This window comes from Medicago sativa, chromosome 8, assembly GCF_051527215.1.
Source record: "Medicago sativa cultivar Bolivia chromosome 8, Bolivia_mono, whole genome shotgun sequence".
NCBI lineage: Eukaryota > Viridiplantae > Streptophyta > Magnoliopsida > Fabales > Fabaceae > Medicago > Medicago sativa.
The window spans coordinates 16,939,069-16,956,589 of record NC_140756.1 but is presented as its reverse complement, the minus strand read 5'-3'; the positions used below and the strand labels follow the sequence as shown (position 1 = coordinate 16,956,589).

General features: G+C 30.6%; 1 protein-coding gene across 2 annotated transcripts; it reads right to left on the bottom strand.

The window, feature by feature from the left end:
* Positions 1-955: 955 nt before the first annotated feature.
* On the bottom strand, positions 956-15,933 carry LOC146897409 (cathecol O-methyltransferase 1-like). Of its 2 annotated transcripts, XM_085735052.1 has the most exons (5): positions 15,827-15,933; positions 2,956-3,382; positions 2,120-2,430; positions 1,933-1,997; positions 956-1,478 (listed from the first exon to the last, which is right to left on the bottom strand). In XM_085735052.1, exons 1-5 carry the CDS (start codon positions 15,831-15,833, stop codon positions 1,182-1,184), a joined length of 1,107 nt encoding a protein of 368 aa, XP_085591178.1. In that variant the 5' UTR covers positions 15,834-15,933; the 3' UTR covers positions 956-1,181. The 2 variants fall into 2 exon arrangements, with proteins under 2 accessions (XP_085591178.1, XP_085591177.1); XM_085735051.1 differs by lacking the exon at positions 15,827-15,933 and having other exon boundaries at positions 2,956-3,477.
* Between the last annotated feature and the right edge of the window lie 1,588 nt (positions 15,934-17,521).

Here is a 17,521-nt window from a genome sequence, read left to right as displayed (position 1 = left end):
GAATTAAATCCAAGTTGAAAGGTTTCATTCATGGATCACACACCAGTGGTTTGTGCAACCTTTGCTTTGTTAAGGCGTTTAATAATGTTTAAGCCCGAACTTAATTGTTTTGGTTTTGTGCATTGTTTTGATTGTGTATTGTGTGCACCGGTGCATTTATTATTACTGGCGAAAAGACGGACACTTATGTATCCGTTTTCCACTTTTTTTATTGCGTTAAAATTTAAAAATTATTAAAGGTGTTCTTTTTATGAAATTTTGATTTTGATTAAAATTAAAAATATAAATGTTTGTTGCTAACAAACCAAACTAATCATGATTATTTATTTCAATGGCACCAACAATATAACAAAAAATATAATCAAAATTATTTTTTAATGACACCAACAACAATCTTTATTATAGAAAAAATCGTTTAAGGGTATAATTGGGATAATGAAAAAGTAAGTATAAATATACTCATCTAATTTGTTACACTTTTTAAATGATAATGGAAAACAATCATATATATATATATATATATATATATATGTGTGTGTGTGTGTGTGTTTGTTACATTTTTTTTAATATTTAAATTTATTCTTATCTATTTGTTACATGTGTTATTTGTATTCAAAATTAATGACATTATTGAAAAGAGAAAAAGTCAGCCCAAAAGAGATGAAAGTGTTATTTTCTTTATATATAGTATAGATTTTTTTTTTTATGACTTTTATATTCTTAGCATATTTTGTGCTATGAATAGTTTTGTTGAATTTATATTTTGGCTTATTTAAGGGTTTCCATTGACTCAAGAGTTTTACACCAAATCACGAACAAAATAAAACAAAAGAAACTATAAAATTATGCCGCAACAATTAAAGGGTGCAACCATCAATTATGAAAATTAAAATCTAAACAAAGATTCTTAGCTTCCAACCCCACCAGAAAACAATAACATGTCTCTATTCAGCAGTTGAACAATTGACTCGTCCTTATTTATAAAGACTCAAAATACAATTTTAAGATCAAGACATTCGAAATAAGACAATACTCACCATTTTACATCGCAAAAACCACTCCCAAATAATAAATATTGTGCAATATGATAATTATAAAGCAACAACAATTAAAAGACTTTCCTAAAAAAACAATTAAAAGACTTAACAATACACAATTTTGTACCACACATTATAAAGAATCTACTTAAAGAATTCCATAACACAAAAACCAGAGAAAGAGCATCCATATTTGATGCCACTAAATCCAGATTCTAATGCCAATTTCATGAACTCATCTTTGGTTCTCTCTGTCCCTCCTGGATTTTGAGCCATCATCATGACGTCAGCTTGGAAAACATTCTTGGCAACCGTTGTACTCTCGGGAAAATCAGGAAGAATTGAGTCCACAACAATCACTTTTCCATCATTAGGAATAGCTTTATGACAATTCTTCAATAACTTCAAACAATGTTCATCACTCCAATCATGAAGTATCCACTAATGGTGCAGAAATTAAGTTATCAAGTTAGTAAATATAATATGGAAAATGTTAACCAGTGCCCCTGGGACAGGGCACTAGTTAAGGAAACTAAATATAGTATGAGTATCTTGGAACTTGTGTAGTCAAAGTTTAAAAAGTGTAAAAAATGATGTTTTCAATGCAAATATTTATATTTTTGTTTTCTTAACTAGTGTCCGCCCCCGGGGCACTGGTTAACAAAACCCATATAATATAATGTACTTGTTGGTAATTTGTACTAGTAAAAATATTTAATTTGTCATTTTATGAGAAATTAAATTTAACTTGATTACACTTACACATAATAGTCGATAAAAATAAAAATATTTTACATACACACCAAACTTTTTCCCAAATAGAGTTTCTATTTTTAGTATGGACATGTATATATAAATAACTAGATAGACTATTGGTGTAAATGCATGAATTCACCTTCATGAAAATGACATCTCCATCAGGAACACTCTCAAACATATCTCCTCCTACATGTGTCACACCTGCAACATTAAAATAAGTAGTTTTCAATGAATAATATTCAAATGTAGTGGCAAAAAAAGTATGTGTATCTTTATTTCCATCACTATTGTAACAAATTTGTTAAATGACAATGAAAATATACCGTCATAGGTAGGTGCACGTTCTAGGACGTGAGGCAAGTCAAAATTGACACCATGTATATGAGGATATTTAGAAGTAATTAGCTTGAGATTGATCCCAAGACCACCACCAACATCCACAAGTTTATTGATGTGTTCAAAACCTTCATAGATCTCAAGAACCCTCTTCATGACTATAGTTGTACAATTGACCATAGCATTGTTGAAAACATCATTGAACCTTGGATCCGTAAGTGTGTATTCAAATGCATGCATGCCATAAACCCTATCGAATGGTACACCTCCTTCCAAAATTGCTCCTTTCATTTCGGTCCTTTATTAAATCAATTAAAATAATTTATCATTATGAATTTATTAAAAGACTCACACACACACCATCAATCTAATTGGCCTCTTTCAAAGCAAATCAAATCTTATTAGGCTCAATATATCAAGAAATGTTTTTAATATATCCATTTTGAATTACTCCATCCGTTTCAAAATGAATGACGTTTAGGGTTTTTACACACATATTAAGAAATGAATTATTTAAAAGAAAGAAAGGAGTTATTTTACTAAATTATCCTAATCAACTATTGGTTTGTTTTTTATTAAAGAAAAAATAATACTTTGGAAGTAGTGTATATAGTATTAATTGAAGGGTACAATTGAAAAGAAAAAGTTATTATTGCATTGGAAACTGAAAGTGACATTCATTTTAAAGCAATTTTTTGGTTAAAACGACACGCATTTTGAAACAGAGAAAGTATAATTTTGATGTATTAATTTGTTTTGCAATGCAAGACAAGCTAATAAAATACCTTCAATTTAGCATTATCATTTTAAAAATTATACTAACCAGCTTCCCAAGAAAACTTTGTCGAGTTGTAAATTTAATACTGGTCCAAATGACACACCATCAACATCTGTCACAAAATACTTAGAGGCAGGGGCGAGGCTATAGAGCCTTTTAGGAGACTCAAGCCCTTGTTGATCTTCAGAAAGCGAGCAATGAAGCATGGAATGACTTGCCAACAACCTCATAAGACGATCCAACATGACGGGTGCTTCTTGGTTCTTTGATTTAATCTCAATGGCTATGTCATTTGCAGAGAGCTTGGCATTTTTTCCTGCTTTGGCTAAGATGTCAAAGATGCCAAGCTCAACTGCGGATCGAACGGTCATTGGAAGCATGATAGAAGTAATCAAGTTTAAACCAAAAACTATGCCATCCTCTTCATTTTGGACATCTTGTGTGAGGTGGTTAGCTTCAACATTAATGGTTTCTAGAGAAGGAGACATAATAAGTTTTGAATATTAAAGAAAAACAAATTAGGAAGAAAAAAAGAAACGAGTAGCAACTATGTGTAGATGATATGCTGAGAATTAATTGAAATGCATTGGGCATATATATGGCGTGAATACGTGTAGTTTTTTTTGGTTGAAAAGCCAAAATTATATAAGCAGTTGAAATAATAATGATGTGCATTCCATCACTCCCAATTATTGTTTGTGATGAAATGGGGGTTGGTGCACAATCATTTTTTTTTTGACATAGTCAGGGGCGTAGCTACCTTTTATATATATATATATATATATATATATATATATATATATATATATATTGGTAGTAACCAGTGTATTTTGTGTTTAGCAACCTCAATTTAATATATTTAACTACCTTAAATAAGTTTATTTGTGTAAAATATTTATTTTATCTTATTTTGACATTTTCGATATCTTAAGCAACTAAAAAAATAATATTATTAGCAAAGAAAATTGTAATGAACTTGACTCTTTGAAGTGTTGTTGAGCTTTTTTTTTTAATAAATAGCTATTTTTGTGTTACTTTAATTTACATTTTATAAAGTAAAATGATTGTGATTTTTTCTTATGAATTAAATTTAATATATTAATTTTAAAAAAGTTCTTATGTTTGGCCACTCCGCCAAAATTGGCTAGCTTCGTCGCTGGACATAGTGCACCATAAAAATATTAAACAGGATTATTAATATATTAAATATATTTATGTTGAAAAAACAAAAGTTATTTGATATGCAAACTATAACTTCTTCATCATCATCATGGTGGTTTAGAAGATGCAATTGGGTAAATATTTAAAAAAAAGAAAAGAAAAAGAAACAAAGGTGGAAGTGTGAAGACTTATTGCTTGTTATCTATTCCTTTGGACAAGTTTGTGTCTTCACTTACGAAGTACTTCCCATTGATCAATTTTATGTTGCACAGACGAGTTAACTCTTGTGCCATATAGTTATTTCTCACATTTGATCAATAAGTCATATCATTAATATGATATGGTTTATTAATTCAATGATATAAAATAAACTTATGTATGATGCAACATTAATTTATTATGTATATTAGATGAAATCCTCATTTGATACTCCCTCCATCTCGTAACAAATAAGTGATTCATTTGTAAAAACAATTGTCCAGAAACCTATTTCATTTTTCAATGCAATATTAACTAACTAGTATGGTGGTGTTGACTTGAAACTTTGGAGTGTGCTCCTTTTTAAGATCTCAAGTTCGATTTTCTCGAGCATCAATTTGTTATTAGCCATATGATTACTAGGGGAAAGGAGCGTTGTAATCTAGAGTTCGTCCACAAAGTAAATAAAGTTTGACAAAGAACTTTTCACCTAAGAATCAAACTCAAATTCTCCGAAACGATTTGTTCTTTAATACTAACAAATTATTTTCTACATCATCACAAAGCCTTTAAAAAAAATTACATCATCACCAAGCGTGCTACAAATAAAAAAAAACCACTAAAAAAGAGCCAATCCAAGATTAGATTTGATAACTCTAGTAATTATTTTCTTTATAGCTTTTTCCGAATTGGCGTTGAATAATCGAATACAGTATGATAATCTGAGAGAGGAGAGTAGTATTAATTAATCTCAAATTTGACTTTGCTTAAATTGCAGTGTCACAAAAGTAAACGATCCAACTACGTGCCCATATCGTGCAAATAAGCAGGGCTCAAGACTGTATTAGCAAATGGTTTAAAAAATGTGCTAAAGAAATGCATTTCAGACAATCAATCAGTTTTTGTTCATGATGATCTATTTTGGACAATTGTACACTATATAAAGTAAAAAGTCAAAGGAAAAATAGGTTATGTAACGATAAAGCTTGATATTGGCAAAACTTATGACAAAATTGACAGAGATTGTTTGAGAGGGGTTATAACAAAAATGAGTTTCTCTCATCAATGGATGAATTGGATCATGATGTGTGTTGAACCAATTAATGGAGTCAAAGTGTGAAATTAATGACAACACTGTTGGTCCCACTCAAGAAAAGCAGAGGCAAAGTGTGAAATTAATGGAGTCAAGATATGCAATAATGCACCAATTATATCTCACATATTGTTTGTTGATGACTGCTTCTTGTTCTTTTGAGCTAATGTTGTTCAAGCTCTAAAGATGAAAAATAATTGTGTCCACTTATGAGAAAGCGTCAGGTCAAACTGTTAATCTTCAAATGTCTAGAGTTTTTTTGTAGTAGAAATGTATCGTTTCTCGAATATAATATCATTGCTAACATTTTTGGTGTACAGGATGTACTAGGTACTGGTATGTGTTGGAATATTTTATTATTTTATTATATTCTAATATCATTATGTGGGCAAATATCGTAATAATAATTATATTAGTTATTTATTAATTTGGAGTCTTAATTGATTAGTGATCAAATTAAGTAATAAAGCTTATTATATTTCTTTTTTTTGAGCAAAAAGCTTATTAGATTTCTATTTAGAGTATTAATTAATTAATCAATGGATATGGACTCAATATGGGTGGATGTCCGGATGGCCCATTAACGGAATAATGGGAAACCCTAATGGTCATCCAATATAAAAGAGGCTATGATCCCCAATATACCATACACGGAAAACTCTCTCTTCTCCGGAAATTTTACCCTATACCCCAACACATGTACTTTCACCCCTACATATTTTCAAAAATTCCAATTTTATCCACTTTATTATTTTGCCTTTTACACATTAATTTCTCACCCTTACTTTTTAAAATTTGCCATGAGTTCACCCCATATTAACTTCTCACCCTCAATTTTTCCTCCTATAATACAGTATCTTTCTGAAATTTTTCCAGAACCTCCTATATTATGTTTCCAATATTTTTCCGGAAAGCTTTGCATATCCTTGACACACAGGTACACAAGAGCTAATATTTGTAAGTATGCGATTTTGTTGTTCAAGAATTAATAATATTTAAAACCATTCCTCTTGTAACAAAACAAGTACACGATAGCTTATACACAGTAACAAATTAACAAATATCAATTCTTAAGAATCTAATTAGAACAACAATAATTCCCAATTTGGGTCTCAATTTTAACGATGCAGTAATTCCCATCGCAATTTCTTTTTATTTAAAAAGTTTGAGAATAAAAAAAAAAGAAAGAACTTAAGAAAAAAGTGTCTGCACTGAAGAAACAATTCTGAGAAGCATCAACCGGAACTTTGCACACGTTTCCGGGATTTCAACCGGTACGCTTTACATCCGTTTCCCTGGAATCAAATGATTCAGAGATCAAATTTCGTGAACGATTCTGATAAGGTAGGGTGAAAAGTGAAATGGTGATTGTGTTTTATTTTAAATGAAGGGTAAATTGGTAGTTTATGTCAAATGTTGGGGTGAAGGTATAAATGTAGGGGTGTGGGGTATAACTTCCCTCTTCTCCTCATCTGAAGAGAACTTGATACATAAAGGTACCGGTTGAAGAAGAACCAAATCAGCCGCCGCTAACGTTCTTGTTTGTTTCAGATCACCTTTGCTTACCGTTGTCGTTGAGAGGGCTGCCATGAAAGCTTTATCAGGTATTCCTAATACTCTAATTCTTAATATCCTTGATAAATCAAACATGTCGTAGATCCGTTCATATTCATGTTCAATGGTTTGTTTGCTTCCGCTATTGATTCATAATTATTGAACATGCTCTATGAAATCTGTTTTTATTAAGACATAAATTTCCAACAAGTGGTATCATAGCGGTCTTCATGTTTGTTTTATTGGGATTTTTTGTGAACCTGTTTTTTTTTTATTTTGGTGCTTTTGGTTTTCTCAAATTCGTATGAACCCTAAATTGTATAATTTGGGTTTGTTAAATTTCTTTTAATTTATTCGCTGCTCATACATTGATATCGTGCAATCTATTGCATGTGTGGATTCATTGTCTTCATTCATTAATGCATAAACTTGAAAATTCATGTCCTTTTGTAATTGTGTGTTGTGTGTATACATGGATATGAAAGCTTCGCATACGGTTTTAAATTTTTGGTTGCCATATCAACCGTATTATAATATCTTTAAGCTTCATTCAGTATCTTACGGCTAATTGAGTAACAAATTTTTTATTTTCTTGAGAAATTGAATGTTTGTGCCTATTTTGTTTTATGTGCACATCAAGTTTCAATTTTTTTTTTTGTTACTAATTTCCAATACATATAAACATGGACGTGAAGTTTTTCTCTTATTTTTATATAAGAGGCATGTCTTCTTAGATCAACATGAAGTTGTTTGTCTACTTTTGTGATAAAGATTTGAGTTTTATACTTAAATAATAAGGTTTAAGTGTTTCTTTATCTCCGATGGCTTTATTTTTATCGTTCTTTTGAATTGGCCTTTATTTTTTTTTTTGCCTTGCTGAACAACTTTTGGGTGGTTACCGCAAAGAAAGTTGATTATAGGTATCGATTTGACCTTCTTTGGTAAATATGAAATTAGTCCATATGTGGTCAATAATTGAAGAATTTTTGGAATATGGATATGATAATATTTAATTTAAAATTGAATATGATTCAGGTGATTTTCAAATCAAATATTTAGTTTTGACTTTATTTATAAAGTTTGATTGTGTTGTTATATCTTTTTGGTACCAGGTATAACAAATATAAATGTGTTGTTTGATAAATAAGTATTTGGATTTGATTTGACATGATTTTCAAATATCATTATCATATCTTGTATCTTGATTTCTATTTGAAATTGTAAATTGATTCACAAAATTTTGTACATAAAGTTTATTTTGAGAAATAGGTCAATTGAGTTACAATATATTAATGATATATACGTTGCCTTTTAATAAGGAATCTCAAAATATCATGAAGAAATTTTTAAAACAGAAAGTAAGAATTTGATTCTTTAAAGTTTGAGAAATTATAATTCTAGTTTTGTTTGTTTATTTATAAACATATAAAGTTTGTTTTCTTGTTTAGGAAACAATTGAGTCTAGAGTTATTCATTATTTTATTTAAAAAATTATTTGGTATATGTGAATCAATTGTGGCATTAATATTTTGGTTTATATAAGATTCAATTTTCTTTTGGTTTGAAATTGAATATATTTCTTATAGCATGATTATGATGTTATAGTTTATTGTTATTAAGTTTTCTTCAATAATATTTTGTCTTATCATGCATTTTGAATATATTTCATGTTATGTTTGTTGTTGCTTTTATGCGATATATGTAAATGTATTGTCATACACACATTGATGTGATTTGTGACTTGCATCTTCTTTCAAATTCATAAGTTTTTCTTCACACTTAAAGTATTGTCATACACACATTGGTGTGATTTGTGACTTTCATCTTCTTTCAAATTCGTGAATTTGTCTTCACACTTAACGGTTGTTGAGTGACCTTATGGTTACTTAGCAACATAATGGACTAATTCAACCTACATTATGTCAGTAGTACCTAGTAAATTTAAGACCATTCCCATTTAATTTACTGTAAAATGTCTAGTAATTGTGGTTGTTTTGGTTGAAACAACATGTTGCCAAAGTAACCTCTGTTGTGTAGATTTGATTCAACTGAACTTACAAAAGACGTAGTATGGAATTATTCATGCCAGTTGTCGTCGGCCCTAAGGGAGGCACAATTTGGCCGGATAGTTCCGTGCATATGATAATAAATGTGTGGTGATTATAAAGTAATTTTCCATGTGAATAATAGGATACCCTAAGGTGACTATTATCTGACAGGACTTATCACTTCATTTAATATATATTAAGATTATCTAGTAATTGCGGTTGAGACGGTTGAAACAATAATGTTGCCCAAGTAACCTATGTTGCGTAGATTCGACTCAACTGAAGTTACAAAAGATTTAGTGTGTAATTATTTATGCCAGTTGTCGTCGGCCCCAAGGAAGGCACAACTTGGCCGAATACTTACATACCTGTGATGGTAAATATGTGGTGATTATAACGTAATTATCCACGTGGATAGTAGGATGCCCAAAGGTGACTATTATTTGACAGGACTTATCACCAATGTTTGATCATTACATTGAGAGTACCGCTTGCAGTTAATTCTTAGCAATCCAAAGATTGTTTTTTAATGGTGCGCTTGGTATCTTGTTAAGGTCTTTTATTTACAAATAAAGAAGCACATTTCTTTAATATTGTACTGACATGTGTGATGGTGTTGTGTTGGTGTAAACTTATTTAATTATTTAAGAGTTTACATTCACATATATTATGATAAACATATGACAATTATAAGAATTTATTCTTTGTCAAAGTGAATTGTCCTTGTTTGATCATTGCTGTAAAATACCACTAGCAATTGATATTATTGTTTAAAGACTTGATATTGATGGTGCACTAGGTATTTTGGTGAGTACTTTAACTACTCTTGTTTTCTTTAAACTAATATAGTTTATGTATCTGCTAATTTGAGTTAAATTCTAATATAGGATTTAAAGAAGAACATTAACATTGTTCTTGGATCTAGACCTTAAATAAGGTTGGTGAAACTCACATTCTCTCACAAATTCAGCAACTAATGTGAGAATTAAGTTTGACAAGTGAGTATACACCAAATCTCATAGGTCACGTGAGATCATAAAGCTAAAATATCATATGTATTAGAGGTGTTATTTAAGATGACAAATTTTTTGTCATATTTTCTTTGCATAAAGTGCTTTTAAAGCAATATAGAGAAAGACAAGCTCTCATTGGAGAATGGATATTTCATTAAGGTTATTAGGCAAAGAAAATGTTAGGAGCACATTATGTAAACATTTAATCTTGCTGAGACACTATAATGTCGACTATCATATGACTTGTTCGAAAATTCAGTAATTTCGACTATCATATGACTTGTTCGAAAATTCAGCATTTTGTACTCCCTTTGCACAATTAAGTTTATAACTATTAAAGTTAGAAATGATCCTTTAAAGGATCAATTCATAAAGTGTGCAAAATAAAGAAAAGTTGAAGCAAGAGAAAATAAAATAGTGCTCATTCGAAAAATACCTCAAAAGTTAAGGGCAAATAAAGTAAGATAGTCTTAACTGACTTATGTCCAATGATGTTGAAAGATATATCAATTTAAAATGGACAAAGTCGATAAAGATTGCTTTATTCATTTTTGAACTATTTTTAGATTGTCGTTACTAGTTTTTTTTTTTATATTTAAAAGACAAATTGGTGAATCATTATTTGAATTAATTTTTTGTTTTAATTTCTTTTTAAATAAATCAATATATTTTGAGTTTTATTTTCAAATGATGATTCAATGTGTCTTTTAAGTTCAATTATTAGAGTCAATTCAGTTATGACTTGTGACATTCTATAATGTTTAAGTTTTTGAATACTATAAGTTTTTCGTCCCACAAATTTAGGAAATTTTGAGACATAAATTGTTAAGTTTACTTGAGGATATTGAGTTTGGGGGAGAGACATGGTAATAGAACAAAATTGAATGAGGAAGAATTAGTTCTAAACTAATTTATATAGTTACCATTGTTATAGTTTATTTGGAACCTCATGAGGACATTATTGTTCTTCCTCTCCATCAAATTAAGAAGTTAATTCATGTAGATCAAACTCAACACCCTCGAGAACTAGGGATTCTAGTGTCATGAAGAATTGACCGAAAAGAGAAATTCTATTTAGTTTAATTGAAAGACTCTATTAGGACAGTCATGATACTAGTTTGCTTATTATAATTTTGGAGCTGCATAAGATGGATTTCAATATAGTGTTTCTTAATGGTGACATTAATGATACGATATGATGCAACTGAATAAAGTTTTTGTTTCAATTGATACAAAGTTGATAGTTTGCAAAGTCATGAAATCCACTTATAAGTTAAGAATTTTGTCCCTTTAGTGTTACCACAAATTCTCATAAAGTAATTCTCTCATTTGGTTTTGAGATAATATTCTGGAAAATTGTGGATTTAGTAAGCTCAGTGGGAGTAAATTTATATTTTGAGTTTAATATGTCAATTTTATTTTATTTAGTCAACGATGATATATGTTTGTTATGTGAAACCAAGGAAATCTCTAACAAATGTTAGTGATAAAAGATCTTGGGGACACCTCTTTTGTATTAGGCATTTCAATACTTAGAGAATCTTCTATAGGTATTATTCGGATATCACAAAAGAGTTATATCAATAAAGTTGAGAATGAAATGACATAATTTTTAGATGATCTCAATCATCAAGAGAGATTTTTCAGTCTCAAATATTGCCCATTAGGAAATTTATGAATTCAGAAATTAAGTATTTTCCTACGCTTTGCCTATAGAATTCTTATGTATGATCTTATTATATGCATTTGAAAATAACGCATATAATTAGATTGTTTGGCAGATACTTTAACAATTCAAAGTTTGAATGGTTGAAAAGGCAACCATAAGGATTATTAAAGAGAACAAGAGAGCTTATGCTCACATCAGAGATCTAACAATGTGGAGATCATTAGTGTGTTAGAATCTGACTTTTGGATGTCTGTATATAATAGACATCCTAACTCAGAAAATGACTGTAAGTATTTATGTCACTTGGTTTCATAATAAAAAGGCACAGAAAGACCACTTAAGTTATATAGTGACATAATGTAGTCATATAATGTTTTAATAACAAAGTTTATAAGATTCATTAACTTATAAATTATTGTTGTTAAATGATAGAACATTAGAGACAAACTTTATGCTAGCTAACCCACTAATCAAAGACTTGACACCTAAGGTCTTTCATATTGTTGTTGTCATTAAGGATGTCTTGGATTAGTGGGAGTCTCTTTTAATCTATGTTCTATACTTTTGTTTTGGTATTGATACATATTTTATGTTATGATTTTCTAACCATTTCTGTATCATTTTGTGCAAATATTGAATTTGCAAACTTCATTTTGATCTCACTAAAGTTTTCAGTTGTATCAGTTGGAAATAGACATGATTCAGAGATCACATTGCATGAAATTTCCATGTCACTCATCCATATCGATCTATGTCATCAAGTGCATTGATATGGTGGTCGTCGGGGTTCCGTCACGTTATATGTCAGTGACGACAGCCGCGGTGGTCCCATTATTAATGTATGAGGTGGACCAGATTGTAAAGTTGAAATCTAAAGATAAATAGCATTCGGATGCGCGCCTAAAGAATTATGATATAATTATTAAGATATGTAGCCCAAGTGGGAGATTGTTGGAATATTTTATTATTTTATTATATTCCAATATCATTATGTGGGCAAATATCGTAATAATAATTATATTAGCTATTTATTAATTTGGAGCCTTAATTGATTAGTGATCAAATTAAGTAATAAGGCTTATTAGATTTCTATTTAGAGTATTAATTAATTAATCAATGGATATGGACTCAATATGGGTGGATGTCCGGATGACCCATTAACGGAATAATGGGAAACCCTAATGGCCATCCAATATAAAAGAGGCTATGGTCCCCAATATACTGTACACGGCAAACTCTCTCTTTTCCCCATCTGAAGAGAACTTGAGGCATAAATGTACCGGTTGAGGAAGAACCAAATCAGCCGCCGCTAACGTTCTTGTTTGTTTCAGATCACCTCTGTTTACCGTTGCCGTTGAGAGGGCTGCCATGAAAGCTTTGTCAGGTATTCCTAATAACCTAATTCTTAATATCCTTGATAAATCAAACATGTCGTAGACCCGTTCATATTCATGTTCAATGGTTTGTTTGCTTCCGCTATTGATTCATAATTATTGAACATGTTCTATGAAATCTGTTTTTATTAAGACCTAAATTTCCAACTGTATGTACTTAAGATTTCCATCTATGATAGGGAGAAGTATAAAAGTAACTTTTAATACAAGGTATTGAAGAAAGTCAATTCGTGTAATAGCAAATGTCTCTCAAAGGTCGGATGTGAGATTTTAATCAAATCGGTTATGCAATTTATTACAACCTATTTCATGAGTCTGTTCATTCCCCCCTCATCACTTTGTGATGAAATCGAAAATACAATGAATTCTTTTTGGTGCAGTCACTCAAGAGCACAAAATAAAGGTATATACATTGGCTCTATTGGGACAAGTTGTCGATGCATAAAAAAAAGATGGAGGTATGAGTTTTAAAAGTCCTGACACACTTGTTTCTAGACTTTTTTTTTTTTTTTTTTAAGGATTGTTTCTAGACTTTATAAGGTGAAGTATTATCCCCGTTGCAATTTCTTTGAATCCAGTTTGGGACATTAATCTAGTTTTGTATGGAGAACTATATGCAATTCTAAATTTATTCTTAAGGCGGGTAGCAGTGGGGTATAGGAGATGTTGCATCTATCCTAGTGTGGAATAACAATTGGATCTCTGACAATATCTCTCTTATGAACACTAATCCTTGTAACTTGATAAACCAAGGACATGATAATGTTGGAAGCAACAGAATAATAACATTTGGAATGATGTGGTTGATGTTTAATTTTTTGTTTTAGAACGAGCGAAAATCATGCTTCATGATTGGCAAGTGGCTCGCATAATTCGACACTCCCCTACTATTACACAAATGCCCGTGGGAAGTCCAAAATGGGTGAAACCAAGGGAAGGAAGACTTAAGAGCAATATTGATGCATTCTTTTCCAAAGGAACAAACAAAGTTGGGATAGGCATGTGTATCCGAGATGAGACATGTGCTTTTGTGATTGCAAAAACTAAATGGTTTGAACCTATATGCAAAGTTCATGTTGGTGAAGCTCTTAGACGTTTATCAGCTTTTGAATCGGTTCACGAACTAAATTTAGGATAAGTAGATTTTGAGTTAGATGCAAAAAGAGTGATTGATAGTTTTTTGTACCCAAAACATGATATTACTAAGTTTGGGGTAATTATTCAAAATTTTAAAACTCTTTTCACATAATATTATGAAAATTTTAGCGTTCAATTTATGTGGAGACAAACAAATGGGGTTACTCATAAGTTAACAAAGACAACCTCATTATCAGCTAGTTTTCAAATTGTGGTTAACATACCACATTATAGTAAACACATTCTAATTAATGAAATGCTATAAGTCTTTTTCTTAAAAAAAAAAAAACTCAAGAAATCTCAAGTTTTCTATTAATAAATAACATGCATGCAACCTCTAAAAAATGCACCAAAATTTATATAATTTTTCCGCTAACATGTCCTTTTGATATATCCTCTAGAAAAAGTCATTTTCATATATAATTTCTTGATAAAACATAAATAACAGTGTTTGGTTTCATTTGAATGGACTAAAATTTATTTTAGAAATGTTGAATTACTTTCTGATATGTTTGGTTGTTCTTGAGTAGAACTGATTTTGTATTGATAATTAATTTTATTTGAAGTTATAAATTGAAGCTTGCGATTTTAACACTCAAATTTATTGTTCAACTAGTTTACACAAATGTATCCAAATATAAATCATTTTATCTTCAACACACTTTTAATCATAATTAAGTTTAAAAAATCAGTTCACTAAAAATCAATTTATTTTTACGCACAACCACACAAACACTTAACAAATTCCTCATATGATAACATTTTTGTACTTTTCTTTCAGAGTAATATAATTATTCCTTTATAACTGTGTGCCTTGAGTTAGGTGCATGACAATGAAATAAAACCTTTGAATTGATAGCACACCAAACAATACCAAGAGACAACCTAATTCAAAGAATTATCTCCTCTCCAATTTAATTCACATCGCATAAAATTTGTTCATGTCTAGAGCTAAGTTAGGTCCTATAGATTAACCTGGCCTAATTCATCTCCTACTTATCTCTTATGTAAAAAATATTCAATCAAAACTACTAAAAGAATAGAATTTAACTTAAACATAATGTGAGTTTTGTCAGTAATTTCGTACCACACATCAATTCCTTTAGGCTTTGTTTGCGAGTTTGGAGGGGAGGGGAAGGGAAGGCTTCTAGAGGTGGAAAATATGACGAAAAATGGAGAAATCTTTCAAAAAAATTAAAAGAGTAGGTTTTTAGATAATGATAAATTAATGCATATGATTACTATATTCTTAATTTTAAAAATAATATAACAACATAGATTAAATTTGAAGAATTCATGTGAACCCTCCAAAACCCCCCAAAACCTCCTCCAATACAATTTTTTAGTTCCCCCAAATGAGGAGGGTTTAATATTATGAAGAAAAGTTAACCCCCCAAAACCCTCCCCTCCCATTTTCCTCTATTTCATCCACTTGCTCATTCCTTTTTTCCCAAGCCTTCCCCTCCCTTCCCCTCCAAACTCGCAAACAAAGCCTTAAAAGAGCCATGCATGTTTGAGTTTGAATACATGGTAAAATAAAAATATTTGAACTCTAATTTCCATGGGAATGTGTTTTGTCTTAAAAAGAATAAATAGTGATTTCAATTGCAAAACATAATTTATTCGAAACTATGAACATTTAGGGTTACCTGTCATTTGTTCACCCCTTAATTGCTTGGAAGAATCTCCTGCACTTGTGTCTGTTGTTTACTTAATTTTTGGTCTCTCTCCCACACATGAATCTAGTCCAAGCATGTCCCTTTTAGGCTTTATAAATATTTTAAACTTATTAGCTAAATATTCATTCACACCCCCACTAATTTAGTATCACAAACCGTTGCTCCTCTCATAACCATTGTCTTGTCCTCTTTTCTCTCCCAAACATGTTAATCTACCATCATTCCTACCGAAAAGAAAGTCAAAATAGCTAAACCAATAGAACAAATTGCAAAATTACACATGTGTATCTTCACTTAATTTCGATCATGTCTTCTTCTTTTTTTACGTCATTTTTATCCTTTTTGTCTGGTTGCATGTGACTATTCAAGTTTTAAATTTGAGATTCATGTGAAAATATGATTGAAGAACTATAGATTTAAAGACCGGTAATTCACAAGGAAATAAAACCATAGATTTAAATCTTACAAAATTCATACATAAACAGACCAAAAAGACCAATGACGTGAAAGAAAGAAAAATAAAGAACCAAATAGTTGTTTAAAATGATGCGACATAATTTGAAGAAAAAAAATCTAGCATCTTCAATCAGCATCCATTGTATTTTCCACCTGATTTTGACCATATACACGTTACATCATTGTCAAAATTTGGGGTGTTCAAAACCGAACCAATCCATTAAAAAAACCACAAACCAAACCAATCCAAACCAAAACCGTAAAAAACCGCACTTGGTTCGGATGACTTTAGCACCGAACCATGCGGTTCGGTTCGGTTTGCAGTTTGCATCGCAGCAACCGAACCAAACCGAACCGCAAGAATAATCAATATTACTTAAATTTGTACTAGCCCAATTACATAGCCCAAAAATAATCTCTTTTGATTCGATTTTTCCATTGTTGCACCATCAGGTTCGATTCTAATTCCTTTCCATCTCCTTCAATTCATTTCCAGTAATGGATTTGTTTCCTTTTCTTCCCAATAATTTGTTTCATGTTGCTAAAAAGTAGTTAAATACACCCAAAGGTGCATGTTGCTAAAACACACCTTCATAAAAACTAGTGGGTGTATCTTAGCAAATTCACACACACACACACACACACACATATATATATAGGGGGCTGTTAACTTGCACCCACCTAAAAACACTAAGGTGCAAGTTAACAAGCTGCACCTACTAGTTATTTACCAAAACACCCATGTTTTTCTATTATAAACAAATATTATTTATGCTATTTACAAAAATGTCCTTTTAATTAAAATAAAGTTTAATAGAGACAAAAGGGTGTTTTAGTAAAGTACAAGTAGGTGCAGCTTGTTAACTTGCACCTTAGTGTTTTTAGGTGGGTGCAAGTTAACAGCCCCCACTGTTAACTTGCACCCACCTAAAAACACTAAGGTGCAAGTTAACAAGCTGCACCTACTAGTTATTTACCAAAACACCCATGTTTTTCTATTATAAACAAATATTATTTATGCTATTTACAAAAATGTCCTTTTAATTAAAATAAAGTTTAATAGAGACAAAAAGGTGTTTTAGTAAAGTACAAGTAGGTGCAACTTGTTAACTTGCACCTTAGTGTTTTTAGGTGGGTGCAAGTTAACAGCCCCCATATATATATAGACACACACGAACGATCATGAAGTATCATTTTCTTAAGTCCAAA